Here is a 13824-nt window from a genome sequence, read left to right as displayed (position 1 = left end):
GAGAAAAATCAGTAGCTTATCTATTGACAGAGAGCTGTTCAGAATGCACTTAAGCATCGCAAGGAAAGTGCCTAATGTTAATAAATCTTCATAAAATATGAATATCATGTCATTTCCCTGCACAAAAGATGAATTCCCTCCATTAGCCAGAGAGACATGTCTAAATCACTTACCTAGTATTTGAAGCCCTTCACAGTCTGAATCTAGTCTATATGTCCAGTTCATTTCTCACTGCCCCTCAACACAAATCCTATCTTCCTAGCACAGTGACTCCTAATCAGGGGTGAGGATGCCCCTCAGAGAACATTTGGCACTATCAGAATATTAGAGATATTTCTGTTTTTCACAACTAGAGGGATACTGTAAGCATTTATGGAATAAAGACCAAGGATCCAGCTAAACTTCTCACAATGCACAGGATAATTATTCATACCAAAATGGCAAAAATGCTGAGGTTGAGAAACGCTATTTCAGCAGATATACTAACTGCTCTCCAAACATCCCGTGACTTCAGCTTTTTTCTAATCAGCTTCCCTTTGCAAGAAAACCTGTCTCCCTTACTTACTTGCCAAGTAAACCCACTTCTTCAAGGTTCATTAATCCCATTTCCTCTAAGAAACCTTCACTTGGTATACCAGGCTAACCTGGGCCCTTCAACTTCTGAGAAATCATGACATTTCTTATTCATATTCTATTGGTGTTTCCCATTTCTAGCCATGTTCCATTCACAATCTGCACGGACATGTCTCAACATTTGCATCACATCTGTAAAAGTACACAGGATAAGATACAATACAATCTTTAGTTTATGGTTTTATGAATTTTATTAACATCAAGCTAGAAATATTTTTCTCTAAAAATATCTTTAACAAGTATAATAATAAGACATATCCTGATAGCTGGAAAAACAGATCAGAAATATGAACACTGACTATTAGGTAATGAATGGGATTTGAACATAGAAGAAAAATAAGATATGCAGTTGCACTCAACTTTGCTCAGTTTCAAAGAGATGCTAAGTATTATCTGTCACTAAATTAATGAGGATGGTCATTTCTTCCAATTATCTTCTCATAAGTTGTTTTATTATTAATTTTCTATCTAATATTTATTGAGCACTTACGATGTTCCAAGCTAAAAAGACTGACATTTAGCCAGGAGGCAATGGCAGGGTATATTGATGCCCCACCAGTCAGAAAGGACGCCAGCTGATTAAGTACCATTGCCCAATCTCATACAGCTATTAAGGGCAAAGTTCTCCTATTTAAATTCCTAAACTCCCAGAGGAATGAATCTGTAGTCATATCACACACTCTTCATCACTTAAAAATCTTAAATGCATTTTCTTTATAATATAAAGAATCTTAGGGCAACAACTATATATGCATGTAGGCAAATTATAGATATACCTCTGTTGGTTATAGATTATAGATACACTTCTTATATGTATACAAGTTATATATACACCTCTAACTGAATTGGTTACCCAATTCAGTCATGCCAATCTGAATAAAGATGTTATATACAAAATATACTTACTTATAATAATACCAAAAGTGAAAATTCCTAGAAATAATATTAACTAGAAATATGTAAGACTGATATAAAGAAAACTACACAACTTTTACTGAGGAACAAAGAAGTAATATAAAAGGAGAGACAAATCATGGCCAAAAATGAAAAATGGATATTGAAAAACATTCAGTTCTTGCCAAATGAATTTATAGCTTTGCCACATTTCTAACCAATAATCTAAATAGCTGCTTTATGGTGGTGGGAGAAGCAGGATATTTTGAAACATGACAAAGTGATTCTAAATTTATTTGGATTGACAGATGAATAAAATAAGCCCAAGAATATTTGGGAAAAGAAGAAAAGGTTCTATTTTTGTTTTATGTTTTGCTATGTTTTGCAAGAGAGGAGACTTGCCCAGTTAGGCACTATGTTGTGTTACAAACAATCATTAAACACAGTCTGGTCTGGCTCAGGGCACAGAGGACTGACCAATCCAGCAGGATAAAGGCTGTTGACAAATGTTACCAACCTCAGTGGTCCCTAACTTCTGATCAGAGTTTCTCCCACAGGAAACCATCAGAGGAAGTAGTCAAAAATATGGGCACAGAATTAAGAAGAAAGATGTTCAGCAGATTTTAATTACTTAAAAAAAAAATTTAAATCCTACAAATTCTAAAAATATCTATCCATCTAAATAACCCATCTAAATTCTAAAAATATGGATAAAATAATTATGATTAAATTATAATACAGTCACACGATGAAATAGACAATTATCAGTATGAGATTTCTGAAGCATAATATAGGAGAATACAGTCTTTTAATATATATAATCTAATGTATAATATATATGTATTAAATATACTGTTTAATAAAGGAGCACTGCAAATCAGAAAACTTCAGCTAATATTTACATGATCACAGTTGAGGGTGTAATCTAAACATAAAGTAATAGGAGATATAACAGAAAAAATAAAAAGATTTGAGCAATTTTTTAAAAAGCATGTTTGACATCATAAGCCAATTAAAATACAAAGAACTAGAGACAACATTGAAACAAAATGAGAGACTATATAAAAAACTCATAATAAAGAAGAAGCAAAAACAGATGGTCACATAAAAGAAATACAATGGCTAATAAATATACGAAAACTTGTCTAAGCTCACCAGTCTGATAAGAAATGCAAATTAAAACAAGGGAAATCCATTTTTGCATATTAAATTAGATTACTTTTTTAAATTAAATTTTTATGAGATGTTGAAATGGCATTTCACTAGTTCGAATGGAAATTGGTATAAACTTTCCAGAGAACAATTTGGCAAGCTAATATTTATATATATTGTTTTGGTAGTCTATCCTTAAAAATCATAATAAACCAACCTTGGAAAGATAATTACTTAAAGGCTTTCAAAATAACATTCCAGTAACTTCCTTAATAGTAAATGTTTAGAAGCAAGAACAATGTAAAATAATAGTAGAGTGATTAAATTACTATATAGCCACCAATTAAAATACAACTCAAGTAATACAAAATTTAAATTATGTTTAGAGAGAGTACAGAATGGTACAGGAAAATGTTCAAGTATGTTTTAATAAGATACAAAATTTCATAAACAGCATGATTTCAATTGCCAAACAAACTTAAGTATATTGAAAATTATACTACATTATAATAAGGGAAAAGTCTATGAAAAAGTACTTGATTTTTTTTTAAGTGATGTCTTCTGGGCAGTGAAATTAGAAGTAATTATTTTCTTTTTATTTTCCTGCACTTTCTTGAATGTCTACAATAAGCTTGTGTTGATGCTTCAATCAGAAAAAAAGTAGTATATTGTGTTTGTATCTTTTAAAAATTGTTTTTGTACTTTCAGTATTGCCTTCCCATCTATTCCTACAAGCCTGCGGCACTTCTGCTCCAGGATTCTTCTTGGTGAGAAGTTCTCTGGAAATTTTGCATTTCTTCTCAATGTCTTCCCTGCTTTATCAAGCTGTGAACTGAACTGTGTTCCCCACCCCCAACTCATCCTCATTCACATGTTAAAGCTTTAACCTCTAAAGTAAAAGTGAAAGTGTTAGTTGCTCTGTCGTTTCCGACTCTTTGTGACCCCATGGACTATAGCCCATCAGGCTCCTCTGTCCATGGGATTTTCCAGGCAAGAATACTGGAGTGGGTGCCATTCCCTTCTCCAGGGTATCCTCCTGACCCAGGGATCAAACCCGGGTCTCCTGCATTGCAGGCAGATCCTAAGGCAATGCTAGGCATTGCTATCTGGAGAGAAGACCTTTGGGAGGTAATTAGGGTTAGATGGAAGTCATGAGGGTAGAATCCTCATCATGGCATTAGTGTCCTTATAAAAGGAAATAGCACGAAAGGACACAGCAAGAAGGTAGAAGTCAACAAACCAGAAAGAGAGCTCTCTCCAGAAACCATGCTGGCACCCTGATCTCCTCCCAGCCCCCAGAAGTAGGAGAAAATACACGTCTACTGTTGAAGCCACCCAGTTCTATGGCAGTTTGTTATGGTAGCCTCAGGTTAATACACACCCTTAACCCAACCAGAAACAGAGCAAGTTTAGATTTCCTCAGTGAGGAAAAGGGTGATTCCTCCTGCCTATAACACTGTCTCCAACCTGCATATTAAACAACCGCCAACCCTTCAGTTGGATGCTTTCTCCTTGGGCTGCTCAGCTCAATATCCTTTTCTAGAATCTTCTCTCTCTAGACCTCTCCTTGACCCTTCAATTCTCAGATTCCCTAGGCAAGGCCACTAAACACAGCTCATTACTATCAGTGGTCCACTGTCCCCACATCTTCATATAGGGAGAAGAAGCTCTAAATGGACAATTTGCGTTTCAGGAAGATTAGAGCAGTCTAAGTGCTTTACTCCATGTAGGTCTCTCCTGGCCTCTCCTCAAAGGACAGTAACCTCTGAGATCTCACCCATTGTGAGAACAATCACATTTCATACCCTCTGAAATTTTATCAGTGAGATCCCCCTGTCTCTGAGCTGAAGAACCATTTCTCGTGTTTTCTGCATAGTCATGGGGTGGAAGAAGCATTTGGAAGCCATGTGTCTCTAATTCCAGAGAAACCATCCAAGAAGCTGGGAAAAGAAGAAATTATGTTTCCCATTTGTATCTTAGAATTTTTCTTAGACTGGATTAGGTAAGTGGATGCATTACCTAATTCAGTTTATGACTTCTCTGCTTGACACACAAATCTTTTCAGAGTTCCCAAGGCAGGGTCAAATATGACACCTTCTCTTCACAGCAAAGAGTTTATTAAGTCTATAACTACCTACATCTCCTTGTTTACCCTCCTTCATAGAACCCATCTGTGCTTAGGATAATTATTACCTGATTCCAACAGGTCTTGATTTCACCTGAAGAGGTGAGCTTTCTGTTTTCCTCAGTGTACTGGCTGACAACCATGAATAGCTTTCAAGTACTGCATTTGCTCTCAGCATTAAGATAGCTCTTCCAAGGCCAAAATGCAACCAGACATACAGCATATGGGTGGCCCCATCAGCAAAGCAGAAACTGATTTCTCCTTGCGAGCTGAGCTTTCATATCTCCCCTTCTGACCTTGCATGTATTATTCTGAATGTAATGCATTTTTAAATTGCTGCACCATTTAAAAAATGTAAGGGAAAGTTGAATTAAATATTATTTGTGGCGTACCCTGGTTTGCAAAGGGCCTCTAAATCTGATTCTATCAGGTCGATGCCTAAATCCCATTATTCGAGATTGCAAATGACTGTGTTTGCAAAATTGTACAGGCAGCTTCAAAAATTCCTCCCATAATGGTAACTTTGTTTGAAAAGACCTTGATTTTCCAGGAAGCAATCTCAGGCCATTCTGCCTACCCCTTAACTCTCCTTCTGTCATGGGTAATGTATTAACAAAGGATGACTCGCCATGCAGTTCCTCAGGAACCATAGTTTAGGAGCTTATCCTTGCAGCAAAACACAGAACACTTTCCAGAACAGGTGAGATCTCAGAGTTTAAATTGAACTAAAGGTGTAAGAGGGTTCACTAGCCACATTATCTCAAGGTAATCATGTCCCATTTTCACCTCCTGCTTCTCTGCTCTATGTCGGAATTCCACTCTCACAGCCACTACTAGGCTGAGCTAGGTAAGTCTGCTGCTGCTGCTGCTAGGTCGCTTCAGTCGTGTCCGACTCTGTGCAATCCCATAGACGGCAGCCCACCAGGCTCCCCCGTCCCTGGGATTCTCCAGGCAAGAACACTGGAGTGGGTTGCTATTTTCTTCTCCAATGCATGAATGTGAAAAGTGAAAGTGAATGTTCAGTCATGTCCGACTCTTCGCGACCCCATGGACTATAGCCCACTAGGCTCCTCCATCCATGGGATTTTCCAGGCAAGAGTACTGGAGTGGGGTGCCATTGCCTTCTCCATAGGTAAGTCTAGGACTGAGATAAATGGGATTTTTGTAAGTGAGATTAGCACTTCTCTGAATGGGAATGTGCACACTGGGCTCACCCTCACACATACGCACACAGGCATCAAAGAGTATACTCAGAAAGCAAAATCATGCCATCAGAATGTAAAACAGAATAAAATAGAATATAATGAAACAAGTTCAGACAATTAAAAAAAAATTGTCTCACAGTCCCTATGTGTCAGGAATCTGGGCATGACTCAGCTGGGTGCCTCTGTCTCAAGGTCTCTCACAGGCTTGATGTGCCGGCCAGAGCTGCAGTCTCCCCTGAAGGCTTGACTGGAGAAGGACCCGCCTCCCAGCTCACTCACAAGATTGTTGGCAGGATTCAGTCCCACTTCCTCACTGACTACTGACTGCAGCCTCCCTCAGTTCCTTATCACATGGTCCTCTCCATAGGGCAGCTCACAAAACAATCACAAGAAGGTCCCTAAGACAAAAATTTTGTGGATGAATCTCTGAAGTGTTATCTTTTCACTTGTGCCGCATTCTAGTCACTAGACTCAAGTCACTAAAAGGAGCCCAAACTCAATGAGAAGGTTCCCAGAAGACAGACGGCACTGGGGACCATCTGGAAGCTGCCTGCCCCAAGAATGAAGTCAATATTATATACATGTTTCAATGCCATTCTCCCAAACCATCCCACCCTCACCCTCTCCCACAGAGTCCCAAAGACTGTTCTATACACCTGTGTCTCTTTTGCTGTCTCGTATACAGGGTTATCATTTCCATCTTTCTAAATTCCATATATATGTGTTAGTATACTGTATTGGTGTTTTTCTTTCTGGCTTACTTCACTCTGTATAATAGGCTCTAGTTTCATACACCTCATTAGAACTGGTTCAAATACATTCTTTTTAATACTGAGTAATACTCCATTGTGTATATGTACCAAAGCTTTCTTATCCATTCGTCTGCAGATGGACATCTAGGTTGCTTCCATGTCCTGGCTATTATAAACAGTGCTGTGACGAACACTGGAGTACATGTGTCTCTTTCAATTCTGGTTTCCTCGGTGTGTATGCCCAGGAGTGCGATTGCTGGATCATATGGCAGTTATATTATCATATGTGAAATGAATCGCCAGTTCAGGGTCGATGCATGTTACAGGATGCTCGGGGCTGGTATGCAGGGATGACCCAGAGGGAGGATAAGGGGAGGAGGGAGGTGGGAGGGGGGTTCGGGAGGGGGAACTCATGTACACCCGGGGCGGATTCATGTCAATGTATGACAAAACCAACCAATATAATATGGTAAAATAATTAGCCTCCAATAAAAATCAAAATTAAAATAAATAAATAAATAAAATGCCTATTGAAATGACAATAAAATATATGTTAATTATAAGTAGACTCATACTTGCATATGTTTTAGGTGAGAACACACAATAGCACGCAATTGACATTTTTAAAGAAAGGTATTAAAGATACTCAAAATGTATATATTTTGATGTAATTATTCTTTTAGTAGTGATTAAACCCGGAGAAGGCAATGGCAAGCCACTCCAGTACTCTTGCCTAGAAAATCCCATGGATGGAGGAGCCTGGTAGGCTGCAGTCCATGGGGTCGCTACGAGTCAGACAAGACTGAGCGACTTCACTTTCACTTTTCACTTTCACACATTGGAGAAGGAAATGGCAACCCACTCCAGTGTTCTTGCCTGGAGAATCCCAGGGACGGGGGAGCCTGGTGGGCTTCCATCTACGGGGTCACACAGAGTCGGACACAACTGAAGTGACTTAGCAGCAGCAGCAGCAGTGATTAAACCAAAGTTATTAGACTCTAACAATCACCAGCTCCCCCTCCTACATTTTCTAAGGGCTGTGCAGCAAAGATTGATTTCCTGGAGGGAAGGGTGAGAGTGACAGATGGTGAGATGAGCTTTTCTATATAAGAGAAGCTGATGATACCTGGGGAGGAAGGTGTATGGGGTACAAGGTATTCTCGGAAGGGGCCATGCTGTGGACAGTGAACCTCTGTGACTGAGAATAGTTTTAGAGCCCGGGGAAAGAGAAGGAAAAGATGAGACAGTAACTACCATGATGATCAGGATCTTGGACTGTTAGATATGGACAAAGGAAGTTTTAGAAAGACTCACTGTGTGCTGTGTGATGTGATGCTTCTTTGCAACTCTTTTAAGAAAACATTCAATAAAAAACTTTATTTCCCTAAAATGCTTCAGTGTTGAATTTTGGTCATTTCATTTGAATGTGACACTCTGTTGAGACTGGGAAAAAACACAAGTTTTTATTCAGGCTACCAAGGATACTTGTCCAAGGTAAAAATCCTATATATTAAGGAAATATGCATAAAATATTAAACTATTATTTATGACAATGAAAAATATGAAAATTTCCAATGTTCAATAAAAACAGTTATAAAGTAGGTCTCTTTACATAATGAAGTGTTGCATAGACAATTAAAATAATGATTGTAAAGATTTTATAATATCATAAAATTGTTATAATAGAACATTAAAAGGGGAGAAGGCAGATTATACAAATTCATGTGCAAAATGTTTAAGCTATGTATAAAACAGCATATGCATACAAAGAGACTGGAAAAAACAAGAACAACGGAAGATTGGAAAGGAAATATTGTTATGAAAGGAGTTCTTAGTCCATACCCTTGCTTTCTTCTTTAAAAGGTATATTCCTAGGACATTCTAACTCGACACACCAGATGAGACATGTTTTGCTTTTACATTTTTCCTACCCTCCCTAATGACCTTTCTGAAAGAAGAAAATGGAAGCTGCTGGCACAACCACCATTAGAAATCTACAATGAGTAAGCCAAACTAAATCAAAGGACAGCAGAGATGTGAAGCCCATCCTGACTGCCCCTGAATGCCAGCCACTTTTCAGCCTGCAGCCAGGCACTGTCACAGCTCCAAAGAGCCATCCATTAGGAACCCTCTCTCCTTAAGTGCCCTGAAGTGGGCTCACCTAGAGCTTGTTCCACACCTGTTGACTTCTTTTTTTTTTTTTTTTAATTTTTAAAAATATTTATTTATTTGGCTGCCTTAGGTCTTTTTTTTAATTTATTTTAATTGGAGGCTAATTACTTTACATTATTGTATTGGTTTTGCCATACATTGACATGAATCTGCCCCAGGTGTATAGGGCTTTCTTTTTTCTTCTACTCTAAAGACCAGTCCATTTCACAGCCCAAAGACCCCAGAAAAGGGGTAAGAACTTAAGTTCCTGGCACCTTTGGGTATATTACTTTATCAGAACATTCTCCTGCAGTGACATCAAGGAAAAACAAAGGGACCCTGGTCTTTCAGGAGAGAACAATTAAGGGGAAGTCAGTAAGAAAGATACATAGGAGACATTCTTTCTCTTGCTCATGATACTACACAAACAAAGCGGGATCAGAGGCACTTAGAGGCCAGCCCAGTTACACAGAGAACTCAGCAAGGCCTAGGATGCCTGGCCCCTCATTGAAAAAGAAGCCAGAGGAGGGTGAACACCTAGGGAGACTGAGGGGCCACCGAGGTAAAGCTGTGAACCATAACAAGTATTCAAATTGGATGTGCAATGAAAACGATCTTCCCACTGCAGAATGTGCCTGCCTGTTAAACATTTCCCAATGGAAGAGTGGAGGTACTATTCATTTGCAGCTCAGTAGGCTGTTAAACCAAAAACCACTTTTCCCTGTGATACCCCTGCCCAAGCAGAGACTAGAGACAGATTTCAGTAGGATACTTAGCTACTCCTGTGTTCTCCTGCAAACTAAAATTGCTAAAGCAACTGGGGTGATTAATAGGAGCATAAGACAGGGCTAGTAATCTGCCTGTTAACCACATATCAAATGAGTGAAAGAGTCACACATAAAAGAGTTTGCATGTCAGTCTGATTCTCAGGGCATGATGGTGGGGTCACCCCATAGTGCAAGATTCCTAGGTGACCTCTCTTGATGGCATTAGAACATCTGGATTTCATAAAGAAAATTTTACCTCTAATGAATCTTTTATTATTAATGCTAATATTATGGCCCATGGGAAAATTATGGCCCATGCCCTGTCTAACTCATAGGCACTGTAGGGCACCAAGGAGGAAATGAATAATCGTGATACCCCTTACAGTTTTTGATGCATTTTCACAGCCATTACACTGATCATCATCGTAGATGGTTGATTCTTCTGCACCCTTGGCAGAAAGCATTTCTATATCACAGTGTTCTTCCCCACAGGTCCCCTCTAGGTTGCCGCTTTCCACCAACTGAAGGCAGTATGGGAGAAGAAACCTAGCATTCATGAAGGATCTATCCCTAGGAGTTTGAAAATCTCCAAATTACAGACAACAATATTTGGACAATATTCTGTTTGGGTTGCATGTTTACTCTATTTGTCTACATACTGCAAGATAAGTCTTTTACTTCAATTTCTTAATTTTGGCATGACTGCCCTTCCCTCCATGTGTCCCTATCAGCCTCAATACCACTTGACTCTGCATCATCCCTCAAAAAAGAAGCAGTTTTAAGGCTTTTGGCTGTTTATCTGCCTTGCTTTTATAACATCAGAAAAATCAAGACTCAAGAAAGAGTGAGGGCAATAAAGTTAGGTTGATATGTGGCTTCTTGGACCCATTCAATTGTTACTAGATGTCCAGAGTAAAAGTCTCACCGGGCATGGGATCTTCTGGATCCCAGAAAAAATGACAAACCACTTACGTGTTATGGTCTTCAGAACCCGTTGCTTGGAAAGATAGAAGGCAGGAAGAGAAGGGGATGACAGAGGACGAGATGGTTGGATGGCATCACCAACTCAATGGACATGAGTTTGAACAAGCTCTGGGAAATGGTGAAGGATAGGAGGGAAGCCTAGCGTGCTGCAGTCCATGGGGTAGCAAAGGGTTAGACACAACTGAGCAACTGAATAAATTCAGAACTACTAATAAATATAGTACTTAAAGATATAACTTACAAATTATAAATCTGAAACAGAGAAATAAAATTGCCAAGAGTCCAATTCTGAAAGGATGATATCTTGTCTTTTCAATAACTATATGAAGTTGACAGGAAGAATACTGTCCCCATTTATATGGATGCAGAGACCAGAGCCCCGAGAGGCTCTGTCTTAACCAAAGCTGTGTTCTATACCCTGACAAATGCACACTTTGTCTTACCTCAAGAAAGTATCGAGTCGATATTTCCACTCCTAACTCATACAAGCCAAGTCTTTTCAGCACAAGAGCTTTCCACAATCATGATTCTATCACTGGGGGAAAAAATGGTCTATGTAAAATGAACTCTTCCTCTACAACTCCAGTGACACCTAAAAGAATAATCGTGGCAATTATATATCAGAAACAGAGAAGTGATAATTACAAAAATGGAATTTTCAACTACTACTTGGCTAGCCAGCACAGGCACTAACTTTTATATTTCCCCATGGGGGCATATATGAAAGAAGCACAGGGTGGAAAAGAAATGAAACATAATTATCAGGATCTGGGGATTTATTCTTTTTGCTCTATAAAGGAAGGGGAAGGCAGACAGAAGTTGGAACATTCCCTTCTTGCCCTCTGCAAATAGGAAAATGCTGCTCTTCATCTACTTAATTTCCTTCAGGAACGATGACAAGGCTTATCCAGTCTACTGTACTTCCCTTCTTCATCAACTTGACTTCCTAGTCAGCTAACTGCCTTACCATCTCAAGAATTTGTTCCAGAAATAGCAGAGGGCTTTGTTTTGTTTGTTTGTTTGAGGGACTTTTGAATGATGGTTGGGCTTCCCTGGTGGCTCAGCTTGTAAAGAATCCACCTGCAATGTGGGAGACCTAGGTTCGATCCCTGGGTTGGGAAGATCCCTGGAAGAAGGAAACAGCTACCCACTATAGTATTCTGGTCTGGAGAATTCCATGCATTATTCCATGGGGTTGCAAAGAGTCAGACATGACTGAGCAACTTTCACTTTCTTTTTGAGTGATGGTACACTGAGAAACTGGTCCATCTCAGCTGAGCAAAAGACAGTAATTATATAACTGCTGCTGCTGCTGCTGCTAAATCACTTCAGTCATGTCTGACTCTGTGCAACCCCATAGACGGCAGCCCACCAGGCTCCCCCGTCCCTGGGATTCTCCAGGCAAGAACTAGCACATCAGAAAAACAAATATTTCCTTTTTCTATCTCAGTCTATTGAAAAAATCTTAATATAATTATAAATACAGACCCAAAAATAATTGAAATAGTAGTTACAGAACAAATAATAATTGGTCTGCAAAGGGAAAAATGACTGGGAATAGTCCAGGCATTGAGGTAAAAGCAGTACTACCAATTCCCTTTTTTCTCCAAGTACTTTGTACACAATAAGACATAGTTGATTTTCACAGTGTGCTTCAGCAATCATCATTTGAATTCTGAACATAGTTCTGTAGGTGCAGAGGGGATAGGGTGAAATGTTGCTTCCAAAGATGCTGGCATGGTTGTATATATATCTATGTTCAAAGAAGCATATATGTACATCCCCCTGCACTGGCCCCACACACACACCATCCCCACCTTGTGGAAAGCATGAAGGGTCATCTCATGACTCTTTAAGGGAGCTGAACTAAGGTATTTAAAATGAGACATGGAATAGGTATTACTTTTAAGTACTGTTAATTTTGTTTCTGTTTCTAATTAAGCACATAATTAAGCATATTATACACTTTGGTATATGCTTCCTACATACATTCCTAGATATATTTGGCCATTGCTTCTGCAGAAATGAAAGCATGATACATGTTAGAAGTATTTCATATAGCTAGGAAGAGTAAAAATAAACATTATACCAAACCAAGTTTACTCTGCTACAACCAAATTAACAATAGAATTCATGTATAAAAAATACCAGTTAAAGGGCTAATTTTCCAGCTTAAGCTTATTCACTCCTTGAAAAACTTGTCAAAATGTGCTGCACAGAAGTTGTTCTAAATCAGGTATGACATGAGAAAGGGATTCTAGAGTAAAGTGAGTTTGGGAATCAGTGACTTCATGTTTGGCAGCTTTCTTTACTCTGCATTTCTCTAAAGGCTCTAATATCCCAATGTGAATCTTGAGTCTCCACAAGGGCAGAGTTGGATAACTGTTACCTAAAATTATGTGACCGTAGAAACGCCTTTGGAAGGAGAAACACTGCATGAAACTAGTGTTCTTCATAGTACATTTTAAGAAATGCTTGCTTTTTAGAATAGGTTCATAAAATATCTACTTTTTACTAAAGAGGGGAGATTAATACATAGCTAAGAGCACCCAGTCATGACCTTCACATGGAGCTCTCTAGCCCAGTGCTTCTCACTTCAATGTGCACATAAAATCACCAGGGATTATGCTATATGCAGAGTTCTGCTTAATAAGTTTCAATGGGCCCCGAGATTCTGTATTTCTAAAACTCCCCAAGTGATGCTGATGCTTCCAGTCCATGAACCAAACTGAGTAGCAAAGGGTTAGGACACACAATGACCTCAAGTGCTGAAGGTGTCCAGGAATTGCCAGAGTGCCATGTTGCCTGATTCCTATCCAAGAGAGTAGTGAGACTGTGGATGGGGCTTACCAGTAAAACCTGTTGGGTGTGATGCGTTCATGCATGAGTTGCCACCGTCTCCCAAAGTCCATGGAGCTGTAGAGCTGCAAAACAAGGAAGTGAGCAGAGCATAAGCGTCAAGGGACACTGTTTAACAGAAACATAAGCGCCATCCTTCTGGAGATGAACATTCCAACCCACCAGAGTGTCTAACAAACTTAAGTAGGCATCCATCCTATCCAGATAAAAACATTATGAACATGACTGTGCCATGCTTATCATGGGGTCTTCTAGCTCAATATATACCCAATCAACTGAGGCTTTTGAGCTGAGTGTAAACT

At 39.1% G+C, this 13824-nt stretch overlaps 1 protein-coding gene across 1 annotated transcript in view; it reads right to left on the bottom strand.

The window, feature by feature from the left end:
* SORCS3 (sortilin related VPS10 domain containing receptor 3) overlaps nucleotides 1-13824 on the bottom strand; it is a 642617-nt gene that overhangs the window by 218265 nt on the left and 410528 nt on the right. The window contains exon 5 of the mRNA XM_055424699.2: nucleotides 13514-13587. Within this exon, the coding sequence (XP_055280674.2) occupies nucleotides 13514-13587 (74 nt within the window). The remainder of the gene's footprint in view (nucleotides 1-13513; nucleotides 13588-13824) is intronic.

The sequence above is a fragment of the Moschus berezovskii genome, chromosome 12 (genome assembly GCF_049115385.1).
Source record: "Moschus berezovskii isolate FMDL1 chromosome 12, NW_MosBer_1.0, whole genome shotgun sequence".
NCBI classification, from domain to species: Eukaryota; Metazoa; Chordata; class Mammalia; order Artiodactyla; family Moschidae; genus Moschus; species Moschus berezovskii.
This window is presented reverse-complemented; position numbering and strand designations above follow the sequence as displayed.